The 14,417-nt window shown below is 43.7% G+C and overlaps 4 protein-coding genes and 1 long non-coding RNA gene across 5 annotated transcripts in view; 4 read left to right on the top strand and 1 right to left on the bottom strand.

Annotated features, from left to right (window-relative positions):
* LOC132837100 (histone H4) overlaps nucleotides 1–14,417 on the top strand; it is a 1,051,674-nt gene that overhangs the window by 760,660 nt on the left and 276,597 nt on the right. The gene's annotated exons all lie outside the window — the stretch shown is intronic.
* Nucleotides 4,029–4,484, top strand: LOC132837290 (late histone H2B.L4-like). Its single transcript, XM_060856963.1, has one exon. The coding sequence runs from the start codon at nucleotides 4,029–4,031 to the stop codon at nucleotides 4,482–4,484; it is 456 nt and encodes a 151-aa protein (XP_060712946.1).
* LOC132837157 (late histone H2A.L3-like) lies at nucleotides 5,554–6,074 on the top strand. Its single transcript, XM_060856866.1, has one exon. It carries the CDS (start codon nucleotides 5,554–5,556, stop codon nucleotides 5,941–5,943), a length of 390 nt encoding a protein of 129 aa, XP_060712849.1. The 3' UTR covers nucleotides 5,944–6,074.
* Nucleotides 6,588–7,137, bottom strand: LOC132837214 (histone H4). The gene has a single exon (XM_060856935.1). The coding sequence runs from the start codon at nucleotides 7,082–7,084 to the stop codon at nucleotides 6,773–6,775; it is 312 nt and encodes a 103-aa protein (XP_060712918.1). The 5' UTR covers nucleotides 7,085–7,137; the 3' UTR covers nucleotides 6,588–6,772.
* On the top strand, nucleotides 7,343–8,790 carry LOC132837369 (uncharacterized). The gene is made up of 2 exons (XR_009647512.1): nucleotides 7,343–7,502; nucleotides 8,196–8,790. It is a non-coding gene; the product is annotated as an uncharacterized LOC132837369 (long non-coding RNA).

Below are 14,417 nucleotides of genomic sequence, written 5' to 3'. Positions count from 1 at the left end.
TGATCTCTTGGAAGCCGATGTACCCCTCGTTGCATTCGAGCCAGTCTCAGTACCAGAAACATGAATTCTCAGGGGAACGTAGCATGAACAGCCATTGCCCGCCTACACTTTCCAAAACATCATACCTGTCCAAAGGGAAATCAAATATTGACATGAAGAGGTACATATTCAGACAGATACCCAGAGGTGATTGGACACACAGTGAGAAAGCTCTCATAAAGTGGTCTGGTTGTAAACATGTGAACAATAAATTCAAATACAGATGCAGAATAACAATCAAAAACTATACCATTGAATAAAAGTTATGGAAATTATCCAAACTGCTTTACACTGTCGAGACTGATTAATGATAGAAAAAGTCTCACTTACATTTACAATACATAGAATTTCTCCAGTGCAGAGAGAGGTAATTTGGCGCAGTCCCCTGCAACAACTCTCCAAATCTGATCCTACATAGATGTTGACCCCACCCTATCCCCATAACTCCACGTTTACCACAGTCAACCCACGGACACTGCACATCCTTGAATAATACAGGACAATTTACCATGGCTAATCCAGCAACCCTGCACATGTTTGGACCATGCAAAGAAACTAGCGCTCGCAGAGGAAACTCATGCAGACACTGGCAGAACGTACAAGCTGCACACAGATAATGAACCAAGGCTGGAATTGAATCTGTGTCCCTGGCACCACTGTGCCACCATGCCACCCTGACATGGATGGCAATAGATAAAATCTTATTCATGTTAAGCAACAGAGATTTGAAGTAAATAGAGCTCCCGCAGTTTCTGCAAGTGTCATGTTAAACAGAGACAAATGTGTAAGTACACTCACTCATTCACAGAACACAAACTGACAGGTACAGATACCTTCAGGTACAGATGCACTCATCCATTCACATAGTTGAAGCTGTCAGGGATAGACTGATGATTGCAGAAACTGTCAGATACAGATTGAAATCTGCACTCAAACATTCACATTGCAACAAACTGACCGGTACATTTTGATAACACACCCACATTCCCAGAGCAGAATCTACAGGTATATATTGATAACTACATTTTTACATTCACCTAGAACCTAATGAGGCAGATTGATAACTAAAATCACATTGACATAGCAAAAGCTGACAGGTAGAGACTGATAATGCCACTCTTATATTCACACAGCAGAAACTGACAAGGGCAGATAAATAATTGGACTGTCATCACATCACAGAAACTGACAGGGAGAGATAGATGACCAGACAGTCATATTCAAATTAAAGAAACTGATGGACAGATCAATAACGACACTTACATATTCACAGATCAGAAACTGATAGGTACAAATGGATAGGCAAAGCTGAGGACTGCAGATGCTGGAGATTGGAGTCAGGAGTGTGGTACTGGAAAAGTACAGGTCACAAAGCATCCAAGGAGCAGGAGAATCGACGTTTTGTTTAAAAGCCCTTCATCAGTACAGATGGATAACTACACCAATTCATTCACATCGAAGAAACTAACAGGAAAAGAATGATAACTAAACTCATGCATTCCTGTCGCTGAAAGCAACAGGTACATGTTAATATGGGCCCCCACATGTTCGCTTTGCAGAAGATGGCAGGTTGACATTGATAACTACGTTCACATTTTAACAATGCAGAAACTGACATCGATTGATTAAACTATCCCATTTGAGAGTAGAAACTGTCGTATTCATACAGTAGAAACCAACAGGTATAGCGTGAGAAATTCACATAGGTATGCACACAGCAGAATCTTACTGGGAAAGGGTGATACCTATACTCTCATATTCAAATAGCAGAAGCTTAGAGATGCAGATTGATAGTCTCTCATTATACGTATAAAATGGTTGGGTATATTCTCATTGGAGTTTTGAAGAGCAATGGATGACCTTTAGAGCAAAATAAAAATGATCTGAAGGGAGTTGACAGAGTTGATGCTGGGGGTAGGTCACTGCTCATGAGAGAATCCCGAGTAAGGGACACCGTTTTGAACAGGAAGCCTTCTGTCTAAGAAAGCAATGCAGAACATTGTCTCCTTGTTCTGTTCCACAGAAAGCAGTTAGGGTTGAGTTATCAGCTTAATTTATGCTAATGTAGCCATATATCTTTTTTGATACATCAGGGAGTCTTTGGTTATGGGCACTAAACATCAAAATGAGATGAAGAACATAACTAAAGTCTTTGTGATCTCTTCTCAGGACAGAGTACACACATGCAGATAGAAATGTCACAGAATTCTCAAGCTTCTTATGGTCTTCTGCTTTGAGGTATTTAAAGTGACAGAAGATTGAAAGAAATTAATAACTACAGCATATTCACTGTATCTGCAGCATCATTCACTATACACTTTATCTTTAACTTACTGATGTGTGTGTGCTCACAGATCACACACTGATCGATTCAGTTATAAGTTACCCTGATGTATCAAGGATGGAGTGAAAAAAAACCACCCATTTCATCAGAAACTTTGAGATGTTGAGATATTTGCTCTCTGTCATGCCAGTAATTGACTGATACTGAGTAAATACAAAATTAGAAACAATAAACTGGCATTTATAGAATGAAATACTGAGTCACTTGCAAAGCAATAAATCGTTAGGATACAATACAACTATTGATTGGCTAGAAACCGGCATAAACAATGTAACATCCGCAGTGATGTTGCAGATATTGTCAGTAACAACGTACATTATCCTTTATCAAAATGTTGCAGTCATAAATACAAACCCAAGTTCAATTTGCAGAAGCTGATATTCATGGGGCATGGGAGTGGAGGGTAGTGAGTCCTACCTGAGTCTGTCCAAAGTGGTACCTGGTACTTTCAAATTTCACACCGACAGAGTAAAGCAACAAGGTACACTTTGGAAGGTTTGAGTTACAGTCCAGTAACATACTGACATGTTAAGATTGTGAAGTAGAGTTTACAAAAATACATCTCAGAAACAGACGGGCACAGATTGGAGTCGAGAGTGTAGTCCTGGAAAAGCGCAGCATGTCAGGCAGCATCCGAGGAGCAGGAGAATCGTTGTTTTAAGCATAAGCCCTTCATCTCGACGTTTTGGGCATAAGCCTCTGATCCCCAGCATCTGCAGTTCCCACTTTCTACTGGGGGCACAGATTGAAGGAATATTTCTAAGTGGCTGGCAAATAGTGTAACGTTTTACCGCTCACATCAGTGTTTGATGGTTACAGAATAAAACCGGTCTTGAAATAACACTGCCTATTAGATGGAGGACCAGAGCCTCATTGGACAGATGTTGAGTTAATGCGAAATGTGTAAATTAGGACATGACAGATATAAAGTTAAAGTGACACATATACGTATAGCATGCTGACAGTTGCTGGTTAACAGGCATTCGCGTAAGACGGAGAAAAGTTATAAATCCCTGCATGAAACTGCAAGACGCCTAATTGAAAAGTGCAGCAACGTGGTTCAGTACACTGCAGGTACTTTCAAAGCACCCAGTTATCGATACGTCTCTGGGCCCACAGTTATCAGTCAAGGTCTCAGAAATATATTCATCAATATATGACTCAACAAAAGTATTCCATATAAACTTTTTCTTATAATTTCTCCAACTCCGTGCAATTGGGAATGAGTTGGATCAACCCCAAGTGGAGAAAACATTCAGTCAGGTTCCAGTGGTATGTGTAACTTGACAACAAATGTAATCGCAATTTCGAATGGATGAGAGCTTTTTTTCACACAGTGCAGAGTTCTGTGTTAATTCCATCCTATACAGAGGAACAGAACAGACATGCGGAGCTAGAAACACATCAGCACAACAACGAGCAAAAGGAAACCGAGCCAATACCACAGTCACTTTCTGTATCGCAGACACAAAACAAATCTCTCTCAGTCAGACGGACAGGAACAGAATCACCATCCACTTCGCATTTCGTTGCAGATCCACATTGGATCTCACATTAACCAATCAGAGAGACTCCATGTTTGGGAATCACTCTTAATAAACTACCCAATCAGAAGCAAGTCTTTCCCCATCCCTCATTCGCATTGATGACGCCGTCAGTCTATAAAGAGGGAGCTCCGAGCCCGCTTTTCCTTATTCTGTTTTTGAAAGTGAGCGGCGCTATGGCAGATGAGAAGAAAACCCAGCAAACCTCCAAGAAGGGCGCGAAGAAAATCATTAAGAAGGCGCCAGCAAAGGGCAGCAGGAAGAGGAAAAGGACTCGGAGAGAAAGTTACTCCATCTACATCTACAAAGTGATGAAGCAGGTTCACCCCGACACCGGCATCTCCTCCAAGGCCATGAGCATCATGAACTCGTTCGTCAACGATATTTTCGAGCGTATCGCGGGGGAGGCTTCCCGCCTGGCCCATTACAACAAGCGCAGCACCATCAGCTCCCGGGAGATCCAGACCGCCGTGCGGCTGCTGCTGCCCGGGGAGCTGGCCAAGCACGCCGTGTCGGAGGGCACAAAGGCGGTGACCAAGTACACCAGCTCCAAGTGAAGGGCCGCACTGCGCTGAAACACACACATTCACAACCCAAAGGCTCTTATAAGAGCCACCCTCAACGTCCCTAAGATAGCTGAACCATTTCTTCAGTTCTTTGTTTTAGTTCGTGATTATTGATAGAGCAATTTAACTTCTCCCGCTATATGTTTCTGAGTTAATAACTACTTTTTTGCAAATTAGTCGGGAGTGGGGTGGACGAGAGCAGATCAGGCGCCAGTGAGTCGTTTTCTGTCTTGTTTACCTCTGGCAGACAAATGCCCACGTCTTTCACCCCCACGTTGATGCATTTTACCTTCTGATTTACTTCACCTTTCCAATGCGCGGGTTTGATCCGACTTCTCGCTCTGCAAAATAACACTTCATGCTGTTGGTGAGAACTTCCAAAGCGAACCAAGAGAACACCAACACAGATACCGGACAGAAACGTGGAGCTTTTGCTGAATCTGATCGAGATCGGTAAGGGAGGTCAGCTTTAAAATATCGCCTGAAAAAAGTGTTCGCCCTCGATGCTGAGCCGGAGGAATGCTGTGTGCTGTTTTATCAGCATATCGGGGTGGGATTGAAATGTGAAAAGGAAAGACAGGTTGCAGACTGGGGTGTTTGACCTGTTTTGTTTCAGCTGCTTCTTAAGGTTTAGAAAATAACCCACTCTCAAGATCAGAAATGGACAGATACAGATCGGCAAATGAGGGAGAGTAAGACCGTGTGAAGTACACATTTGTAAACTAAAAGTAAATAGCATGTGTATTAATATTTTTTTAACTTCCTCAGTTTTTTGTACTTCATTTTTCAGGTAAAACATACTGCTTTGTTTGGAATTTGGCGGGCTTTTCAAATTGTAAAGAAAGCGGTTGATGATTTGGCGCCGGTACTCTCCGCCCTCCTCCCCGGGCCCTCTCCGGATTGGGGAATGAGGCAGATATCTGATTGGGAATTGAAACAACATTAGGCGGGGCTGAACAATGGGACCAATCAGAAACAGCCGCCCCACCATTCCTCCCGAAGGAATAAGAGGCCGCAATGTGGGCGGAGTGTAGCATTCTCTGTGAAAGTGTTTGTGATCATGTCTGGGAGAGGAAAGGGCAGTGGGAAAGGTCGCGCCAAGGCGAAGTCTCGGTCGTCCCGGGCTGGCCTGCAGTTCCCGGTGGGCCGTGTTCACAGGCTCCTGAGAAAGGGCAACTATGCTGAGCGTGTGGGTGCCGGAGCGCCGGTCTATCTGGCTGCGGTGCTGGAGTATCTGACGGCTGAAATCCTGGAGCTGGCCGGCAACGCGGCCCGGGACAACAAGAAGACCCGCATCATCCCCAGGCACCTGCAGCTGGCCGTGCGCAACGACGAGGAGCTCAACAAGCTGCTGGGAGGGGTGACCATCGCTCAGGGCGGGGTGCTGCCTAATATCCAGGCCGTGCTGCTGCCCAAGAAAACTTCCGCTGCTGGATCTGCTAAAAAGTGAAGAGACCGTTCTTGAATCTGACAACCCAAAGGCTCTTTTCAGAGCCACTCACAGCATCTGTGAAAGGAGCTGAACTCTGTCAAGTTGAATTACTTTCCTTTTAATGTGTAAAGCCCTGGCCGTTATACCTAACATCGCTACATTTCTATCTCCTTTTTATTGGATATTGTTACTGTTGGTAGCAGCAGAGGGAGATTATATCCGAAAACGATTATGAGAGTGTCTGGAACTACTTTATTCCTCATTGCACGGTCACTGCCTGAGTAACCTTTGTTTGATCAATGAGTCTAGAATAGTGTCACGGATGTTCCCGATCGGGTTTGGCTTCACGCTTCCTTTAACTGCATCAGAGAGAGCTAAATCCTCCCGCTGTCTCTGCAGCATTTCCCACTTCAATTCATTCTCTGCTCGGTTCAATTCAACACCTCCCCTCCCCTCCCCTCCTACTGCACCTACACCTACACCTTACAATTACAAGGATGCGATTATTTACATGGAATAACCAGTTTGCACAAACTCGATTGGCCGAATAACCTCTCATGTACACTGCAGGTCTACTTAGAATTTTAAAATCATACACCATAGTACAAAGCAACAAAGTGAACAGTCCACTCCGAAAGCTCTCTGCCGTACCACAAAACACGGTATTGGTAAATTTTCGAAACCGAGATACTTATAAAAGTCGCGATAAATGTGAAATAACCAGCCACAATAACAGTTCCCTCAGCATGCGCTACCTCTCACGTCCTCAGGTCTCCGCTCTCTTTCGGAGGGTTTGGGTGGCTCTGAAAAGAGCCTTTGGGTTCGCTGGAAAAGGGTCGCTTTATGCTCAGCCGCCGAATCCATAGAGAGTGCGGCCCTGGCGTTTCAGAGCGTACACCACATCCATGGCGGTGACCGTCTTGCGCTTGGCGTGCTCAGTGTAGGTGACCGCATCCCGGATCACATTCTCCAGGAAAACCTTCAGCACCCCGCGGGTCTCCTCGTAGATCAAGCCCGAGATGCGCTTGACCCCGCCACGGCGAGCCAGGCGCCGTATGGCTGGTTTCGTGATGCCCTGGATGTTATCACGGAGCACTTTGCGGTGCCGCTTCGCTCCGCCTTTTCCCAGGCCTTTGCCTCCTTTACCTCTTCCAGACATCACGCTTCTTCACTCCAATCGCTGCCGAATGAGAGCCGAGCTGCCGCCCCTTCCTTTTTTATACAGCCCGGCCCGACCTGACTGAGAAAGAGCTGACAGAGAGGGAGAGGCGGGTCCGGAGAGGAAACTGAGTGACAGACAGATCATCCAGCTCACTCCCGCCCCAACTGTATCTGGGACTGATAGTTTTCACCCCAAAGCTGACTGTTCCTGAGTAGAGGAGCGCATGCGTGAGACCCTCCCCCAGCGCTGCCATTGAGGAGCATTTACTCAGTGAGTGCAAGAGGTTTGTGTGAAACAGACCGCAATGGAGAGATCAGCGCCCAGGGAAGCGAGGGAACAGCAGGCTCCTTCCAGCAGCACATCGGGATGGGAGCCTGGGACACAGAGGGGGCTCCAAGACCGGGATTGATTCGGGGTGAGTTCAGGAAGAACCGGGGGCAGTTTGTAAGAGGCCGAGCGGAGCAGGAACTGGTCCCGGAACTTGGAGTGAGCGGGCTGGGGGAAGAGAGAGGCCTTTCTCGGGCTGGGTGTGGGCCTGCTGAGGGAGATTCGTGCGGTTTACAATCCTCTGAACCCTGTTTTAATTTCAATCTGTTTCCTGCTGTTCCTTGAATTTAGGTGGACCAACTGAAGGAATGTGATACTCTTGTAAAAAGACATACATTGGAATCTTAGTAAAAACATTACAAATAGCGCCGTTTTTCTTCTTTCGAGCAGGTAGTTGGGGAGTTGGATATTGAACTGTCTAAGCGTGCTGGTGGTTGAGTATTCCCATTCATGGTACTGGGCAGTTGTTACTCAGTTTCTGGATCTCACTCAACTGATATCAAGTTAAAAATCACAACACCAGGTTATAGTCCAACAGTTTTTTTGGAAGCACTTGATGTGTAACGTTATGCACTAGCATCTCCAAATCAACTGGTATCGAATCACACGAAAAACAAACCCAATCCCCAGACAGAGAGCAGCTTAGGGCAACAATGGAATTAGATCCGTGGTTCTGGTTAAGTTGTTGGCTTTAAAAAAAACCACACATCCTACTTAATATGCAATAAATGTGTCAATGATCAGTTCAATATTGCCAGACTAGCCTCTTGTTGATTTGTAGGTGGTGTCCCTGTGTCTTCTTCCAGCAAAACACCTGAGGGACTAAGACGCTGTAAAACTTCCTCCGTTCAAATCACAGAGTAACCAGCTGTCTCCAACAAACGGAAGGTATGTAGCCCATTGGCATTTACACACCAGCGTTGGAGATAGATGAACTGAGTTCTCATTCAAAATAGATGTTCAGGAACAGCACTAAAATGTGCAGTTATTAAGAACATTTTCAAAGTTACAATGAAGATCGACAAATAGGCAACATTGAAACGATGCAACAACGACCATCTGTGAAGATGAGATGGAGGGAAACTGCTCACCGACGAGCAAGAGTTACTGAAGAGTCGTTGAGTCACAGAGACAGAGAGCATGCAAACAGACCCTTCGGTCCAACTTGTCCAGATATCCTAACCTAATCTCGTCCCATTTGCCAGAACTTAACCCATCTCCCTCTAAACCGTTCCTATTCATATTGTTAAAGTACAGATACGAGATGGCCAGGGTATCACTTGTGGACTCAGACCTATAAGCCTCGTCCTGGAGATCCTGGTTCGTCCTGGAGATCGTACTGTTTGGTAGTCTGGAATAAAAACCTCTTACAAACAGGTTAGCTCAATTTTAGCCTTGCTCTTTATTTACCAATAGAATCACTGTTACAACGTAACATTGACACCTAAAACCTTAGAAATGTACCATAACAGCTCTTCCTTTAAGAGCCCTCGCACACTACTCCACTCTTCTGTCTCAAATAGGCTTCCTTTTTACAAAATTTTACAATAAACGCTGCATGTTCTTAATTAGACAGAAAGGCAATCATTTGTAAGGAAAAGAAGTTAATTAACAGGTCTGAGCGCTTAACTGATCACTCCTGTAGGCCCTTAGCCATCCATCAGGTGGGAAAACAGATCCAGCCGAGTCAGTACCTGTTGGTGAGGTAAGTCCCTGTCATAAAGAGGTATCAGTCTAAACTAAGTGGGAGAGGTCATAAGGTAACCTTGCACAGCTTGCATGTCAGATATCACTGTTTTACAAAATGGCATCTTAGTGAGGAGGGCAAGCTTTGACCATAAAATGGCTTCCTGACAGATTGTGTCAGAATCTCTTCAATGATCAGTTTAGAATAATTTTTAAGCTAGGAGCAGACTCCTGCTTTTTATCTTAAACACAAAATCATTCTGTACCTGAGGCTGAAAGGTTACATTTTAGAGTCTGCATTTCATAATCAGCAATGGCTACATCTCACTCACTCTCACACACACAATAAGAACCCATTATAATTGACAGGACCTGACTGTTTATTACAAGGCTTTTGGCATGCTTCTGAGACGACACCGAGTTTCCGAGATCACGATCAAACATTGTCATTAATTTCATAAGCTAACATCCGTGAATGTTATCACTCTGTATCCTTTTTACACAGATTCATTGATGTTAAGGCAAATGTTCTTAATTGCTTTAGAGCACCCTGTTATCACTTGGTTAGAACAGATGTTTTTTATCTTCTGCAGGTCCTAGGTTCCCCCTTTTGTGGCCTGATGCCTCCCTGCCTGTCCTGTTTATTCTCTTGTGTTCTATAATTCAACATTAGATTTAATCTAAGTATTTAAGGACAAGTTTCAAGACTTTCTTATTATACCCACTCAGATGCCTTTTAAATGTTGTAATTTTACCAGGCTCCACCACTTCTCCGTGCGCCTTATGATTTTATAAACTTCTATAAGGTCACTCTCCAGGGAACACAGTTCCAGCCTATTCAGCCTCTGCCAATAGCTCAAATTCTCCAGCTGGGATGAATCATATTTCCACTGAGTATGTGTGTGACTGAGAAGGACAGAATTAATCCTTTACTGAATAGTTGTCACATACAGAGATGACAATTAAATAATGTGAATTTCAAACACACAATCTATGCAGGTAGCTCATGTGCTACTTGCAATATGTCCTTTCTATAACCCACTGGCAATACAACTTCTGCCCATTTCTCATCTGCCTGAATGTGATGTTCTCCATTTCCTCATTAAGATATCATTTTTAAGATAATAACAATCGGGGAAACATTTGGATTCATTTTGTGTATGCCTTTTGATACAATTGCTTTAAATTTGTCTTTTTGCTGTAACTCAGTTAATTTACCTGAGCTAAAGATGTCTGCTTTGTCGTCTCTGTTCCTGGTTTGTCTCAGCCATCTGATGAAACTAATTTGCTAATCTGCTAATTTCCCTTCAACTTCCTTATCTGTATTCTTTGATCTTTTCTGTTTCAACTGGTGACATTGTGACCTCGTAATCACAGAGTCAGGAAACATCCTGCAATAGTTCAGTTGCCTGAATTTCCATTGGCTTTTCAGCCACAGTCGGCAGCACTCCTACCGGTGAATCAGCAACATCACTACCAACAACAAATTGTATTCCTGGAGCTAAGCGTTTGTCTAGTACTCTGACTATGACTTTTCCCCTCTTCACTAGGCACTCTAACCTCACATCTAACAATTGTGTATTTCTTGTCACTGAATTCCTGTTACTCATACCTTTTCTGGCAATAGTCCTTCAGAGGTACATATATCCACATCTTTTAGCATCACAGATTGAGAGGATCCTTCTATCTCTTAATATTGTTACCTCTTTACCTGCTGCTTCTGGCCTATGTGAGTAAACTTTAGCTTCACGGTGTATGGTTTAAGAAGATCTGGCACTTCCTCTATAAGCAACCTCTGACCAGCTTGTACACCTTGGTACAGCTTTCTAGTCTCCACAGTGCTCTCTGTTACCACTCCAACAAAATTCACTGGCTTATCCTGTTTTCCTACATCTGGCTTCTCAGTGCATTTCCTAACCCACCAACACTGATTTCAGGTGGCCTACTTTATTGAAAACATCAGAGCTTTTTCACTTCTCTTTCCTTATGATCTTCACAGAGATCTACTTTTTACTTTCCACGTGAGAATTTCTCTTACCCACAATTATTATCCCTCAGAGTGAAATTGATTTTGGCAGCCCAATTTTGATTTATCGATCAACTCAATCATCAGCCATTTCTGATGCCAGTCTTGCTGTTTCAACACTCTGCTGTTCCACATGAGTTCTCATTAATTCAGGAAGCAAACTTTTGAACTCCTGTCTAAGTGCCAATTTCTGATGTTCAGACTCCCTCTTTCTTCCTTTTCTCTCTCTCCTTTTCTCTCTTCTCCCTCTCTTTTGCTTTTAATTGGAATTCAGCTGTTTCATTTCTGTTGCCCTTTCCTTGATTTTTGCCTCTAACTCCAGTTGCTTCATTTTTAATTGAATGTTAGCCATTCTAAAGATTCTGATGCCATTTCCAGCCATTACCTGTTGAGCTATTACTGTCATTATCACCCTTTTCCTTGTGGATGGAGGCCAGTTGAGTCCCAGCTTGTCGGCTAATTCCAGCAACTTGGCCTTAATCACTTTTTTGCAAAAATCTGAAGTCACTTCTTCCACCCCCTAGAAAACTCTTGATGACTCAAAGAGCCATTTCTATCCCTACCACTATTTCCTGATGAAGGGCTGATGCCCAAAACATTGATTCTCCTACTCCTCAGATGCTGCCTGACCTGCTGTGCTTTTTCAGCACCACATTCTTGTCACCGATCTCCAGCATCCGCAGTCCTCACTTTTTCTGAGCACTGTTAAAACCAATTAAATTTAACACCCAGAACAACACACCAAGACTTAGCACTCACTATCTTCCAGTCTAACAACCTGTATCCCAAATCAGAACTACACTGCAGAATAAAACTCTGCAAACAGCCCCCAATCTGTTATGGAAAAGGCCAGACCCCCTTTCAAGAAAGTAACCCAGACCTTGACTTTGCTAGTTGTTTTAAGTCGGTGTAATGAAGATATTCCAGGAGGGATGCAGCTGGTCAAACAACACAGTATTGATTTCAAAAATTACCAAATGATACACAAAAGAGAACAGAATATTGAATTACTTAACAAATCCAAAAACCCAAATGATTGTACCAACTTAATTAATGATGGTGTTTCCAAAATTTAAAACAATCCCCATAAGCACCCCTTGGCACAAAAGGTAAAATCAAACACAGGGTCTTACAAGGGAGATGTCAGAGAGAGAGAGAGAGAAAAAACCATCATGGACCTGCTTCTTTGGGTTCAGCAGCTTTTTCAACTGCCTGACCGCTTTCAGTCAATAGCAGACAGCCAAAAACCAAATCAAACCAGAGAAAAGCTGACAACACAACAATTGGCGATATAGAGGATAGCTGTAAGCTCCAAAACTATATAGTTGGTTTGGTGGAGTGGGCAGAAAAGTGGCAGATGGCGTTCAGGTCTGATAAGCATCAGGGAATGCAATTTGGGAAGTCAGACAATAAATGGGAATATACTGAGGGGACAGGTTAAGTGAGAGAACTTGGTGTGCAAGTGCACAGGTTCCTAAAGTGGATGGAGTTGTATGGAAGGCACATGGAAAGCTCTCCTTGATTGGCAGAGGGATGGAACAGAAATGTAGGGAAATAACAATGAAAATGTATGAGGAACTGGTGGCTACAGCAGGAGTATTGTCAGTTCATCACATCACAGCAAGGACGTCATTGCTCTGGAGAGAGTACAGAAAAGATTTACTAGAATGTTGCCAGGGCTGGTGAATTGTGACTATCAGGAGAGGTTGGGGTTGTGTTCCTTGGAACAGAGGTGCCATGATTAAGGAATACAGGATGACCCCCCCCATATCCCCAGGTCCGGTTATCCGAGTTTCACTGACCTGCGGTTTACTGTTGTTCGAGCATATAAAAGGGAATGTTTCAGATCAAGGGACCAGGAGGCTGCCGGGAACGTATATTTCCATTTAAATTAATGGGTTCACACCTGTCTACAGATTTGGGTTTCCTCCATAGGTCCTGGAATGTATCCCCCACGGGGACGGGGAGAGGGTCTACAGTACTAAATGGTGAGCGAGCTGATGAAGAAGGAGCACTCTGAAAGCGTGCATTTCCAAATAAACCTGTTGAACTATAACCTGCTGTTGAGTGATTTTTAACTAATTAGTGAGAGAGAGACATTAGAATAGATAAGAACCACCTATTTTCTTTGGCAGAGTGTTCAAACACCAGGGGTCACAGATTCAAGCTAAGTGGCTGTAGGATTGGATGATAAATGAGGAAAAATGTTGTTCATGCAGAGAGTGGTGGGTATCTGGAATTCGCAACCTAGCAGGAACAGACAGGTATAGATCAATAACTAAACTCACATATCCACATACTTGCTTGCCTCAGGTGGCCCCATTCATGGAGCTGTATGGGTGTTCTTTAGTTTCTGAATCTCACTCAATGGGTTTTAAAAGTTTTAGAAAAAAAATGGACAAGGAGCAGCTCAGAGCAGGAGTGGAATCAGACCTGTGGTTCTGTTTAAATTGCTGGCGTTGAACAAAAAAAAATCATAACGATCACTAACTGAATGTTACATTGATGTTGCCAATCACAACTGATGTTGATTTCCAGGAGGTATCTCCTGTCTTCCTCCAGGCAAGTACTCAAAGGACCAAGACAATGTAATATTCCCTCGGTACAGAGCCAAGTGTGACCAGCTGCTTCGAACAAACAGCAGGCTTGTTACTGCTATCAGAGTGAAGAACATCCTTTCCAGTCACATAGTGGATTGAGTCAGACTCACACTGAGCTCTATTTCCAGAGAGATATGTTCAAACCAAGAGTCAAACACCACCAAGGAAGTAGAAGTTTAGATTTTTAATCTATATTCTCAATGCATGCTACTCATGTCCCTCCAAACCCTTCCTATTCATATACCTGTCCAAATGCCTCTTAACTGTTGCATTTGTACCAGCCTTCACCACTTTCTGCCAGCTCATTTCATACTCGTACCACCCTCTGCGTGAAAAAGTTGCCCCTTAAGTCTCTTATATCTTTCCCCTTTCACCCTAAACCTATGCCCTCTAGTTCTGGACTCCCTGACCGCAGGGAAAAGACTTTGCCGATTTACCCTATCCATGCTCCTAATAAATTTATAAGCCTCTATAAGGTCACCCCTCAGCCTCTGACGCTCCAGGGAAAACAGACCCAGCCTGTTAAGCCTCTCCCCATAGCTCAAATCCTCGAACCATGGCAACATCTTTGTAAATCTTTCCTGAACCCTTTCAAGTTTCACAACATCTTTCTGATAGGAAGGAGACCAGAATTGCAGCGATGTTCCAACAGTATTAGTTTTGCTTGTTGTCTGTTAAGGTCTTTCAAGTT

This window comes from Hemiscyllium ocellatum, chromosome 49 (assembly GCF_020745735.1).
Source record: "Hemiscyllium ocellatum isolate sHemOce1 chromosome 49, sHemOce1.pat.X.cur, whole genome shotgun sequence".
Lineage (NCBI taxonomy): Eukaryota > Metazoa > Chordata > Chondrichthyes > Orectolobiformes > Hemiscylliidae > Hemiscyllium > Hemiscyllium ocellatum.
The sequence above is the reverse complement of the archived record's forward strand: the minus strand, read 5'-3'. Positions and strand labels throughout refer to the sequence as shown.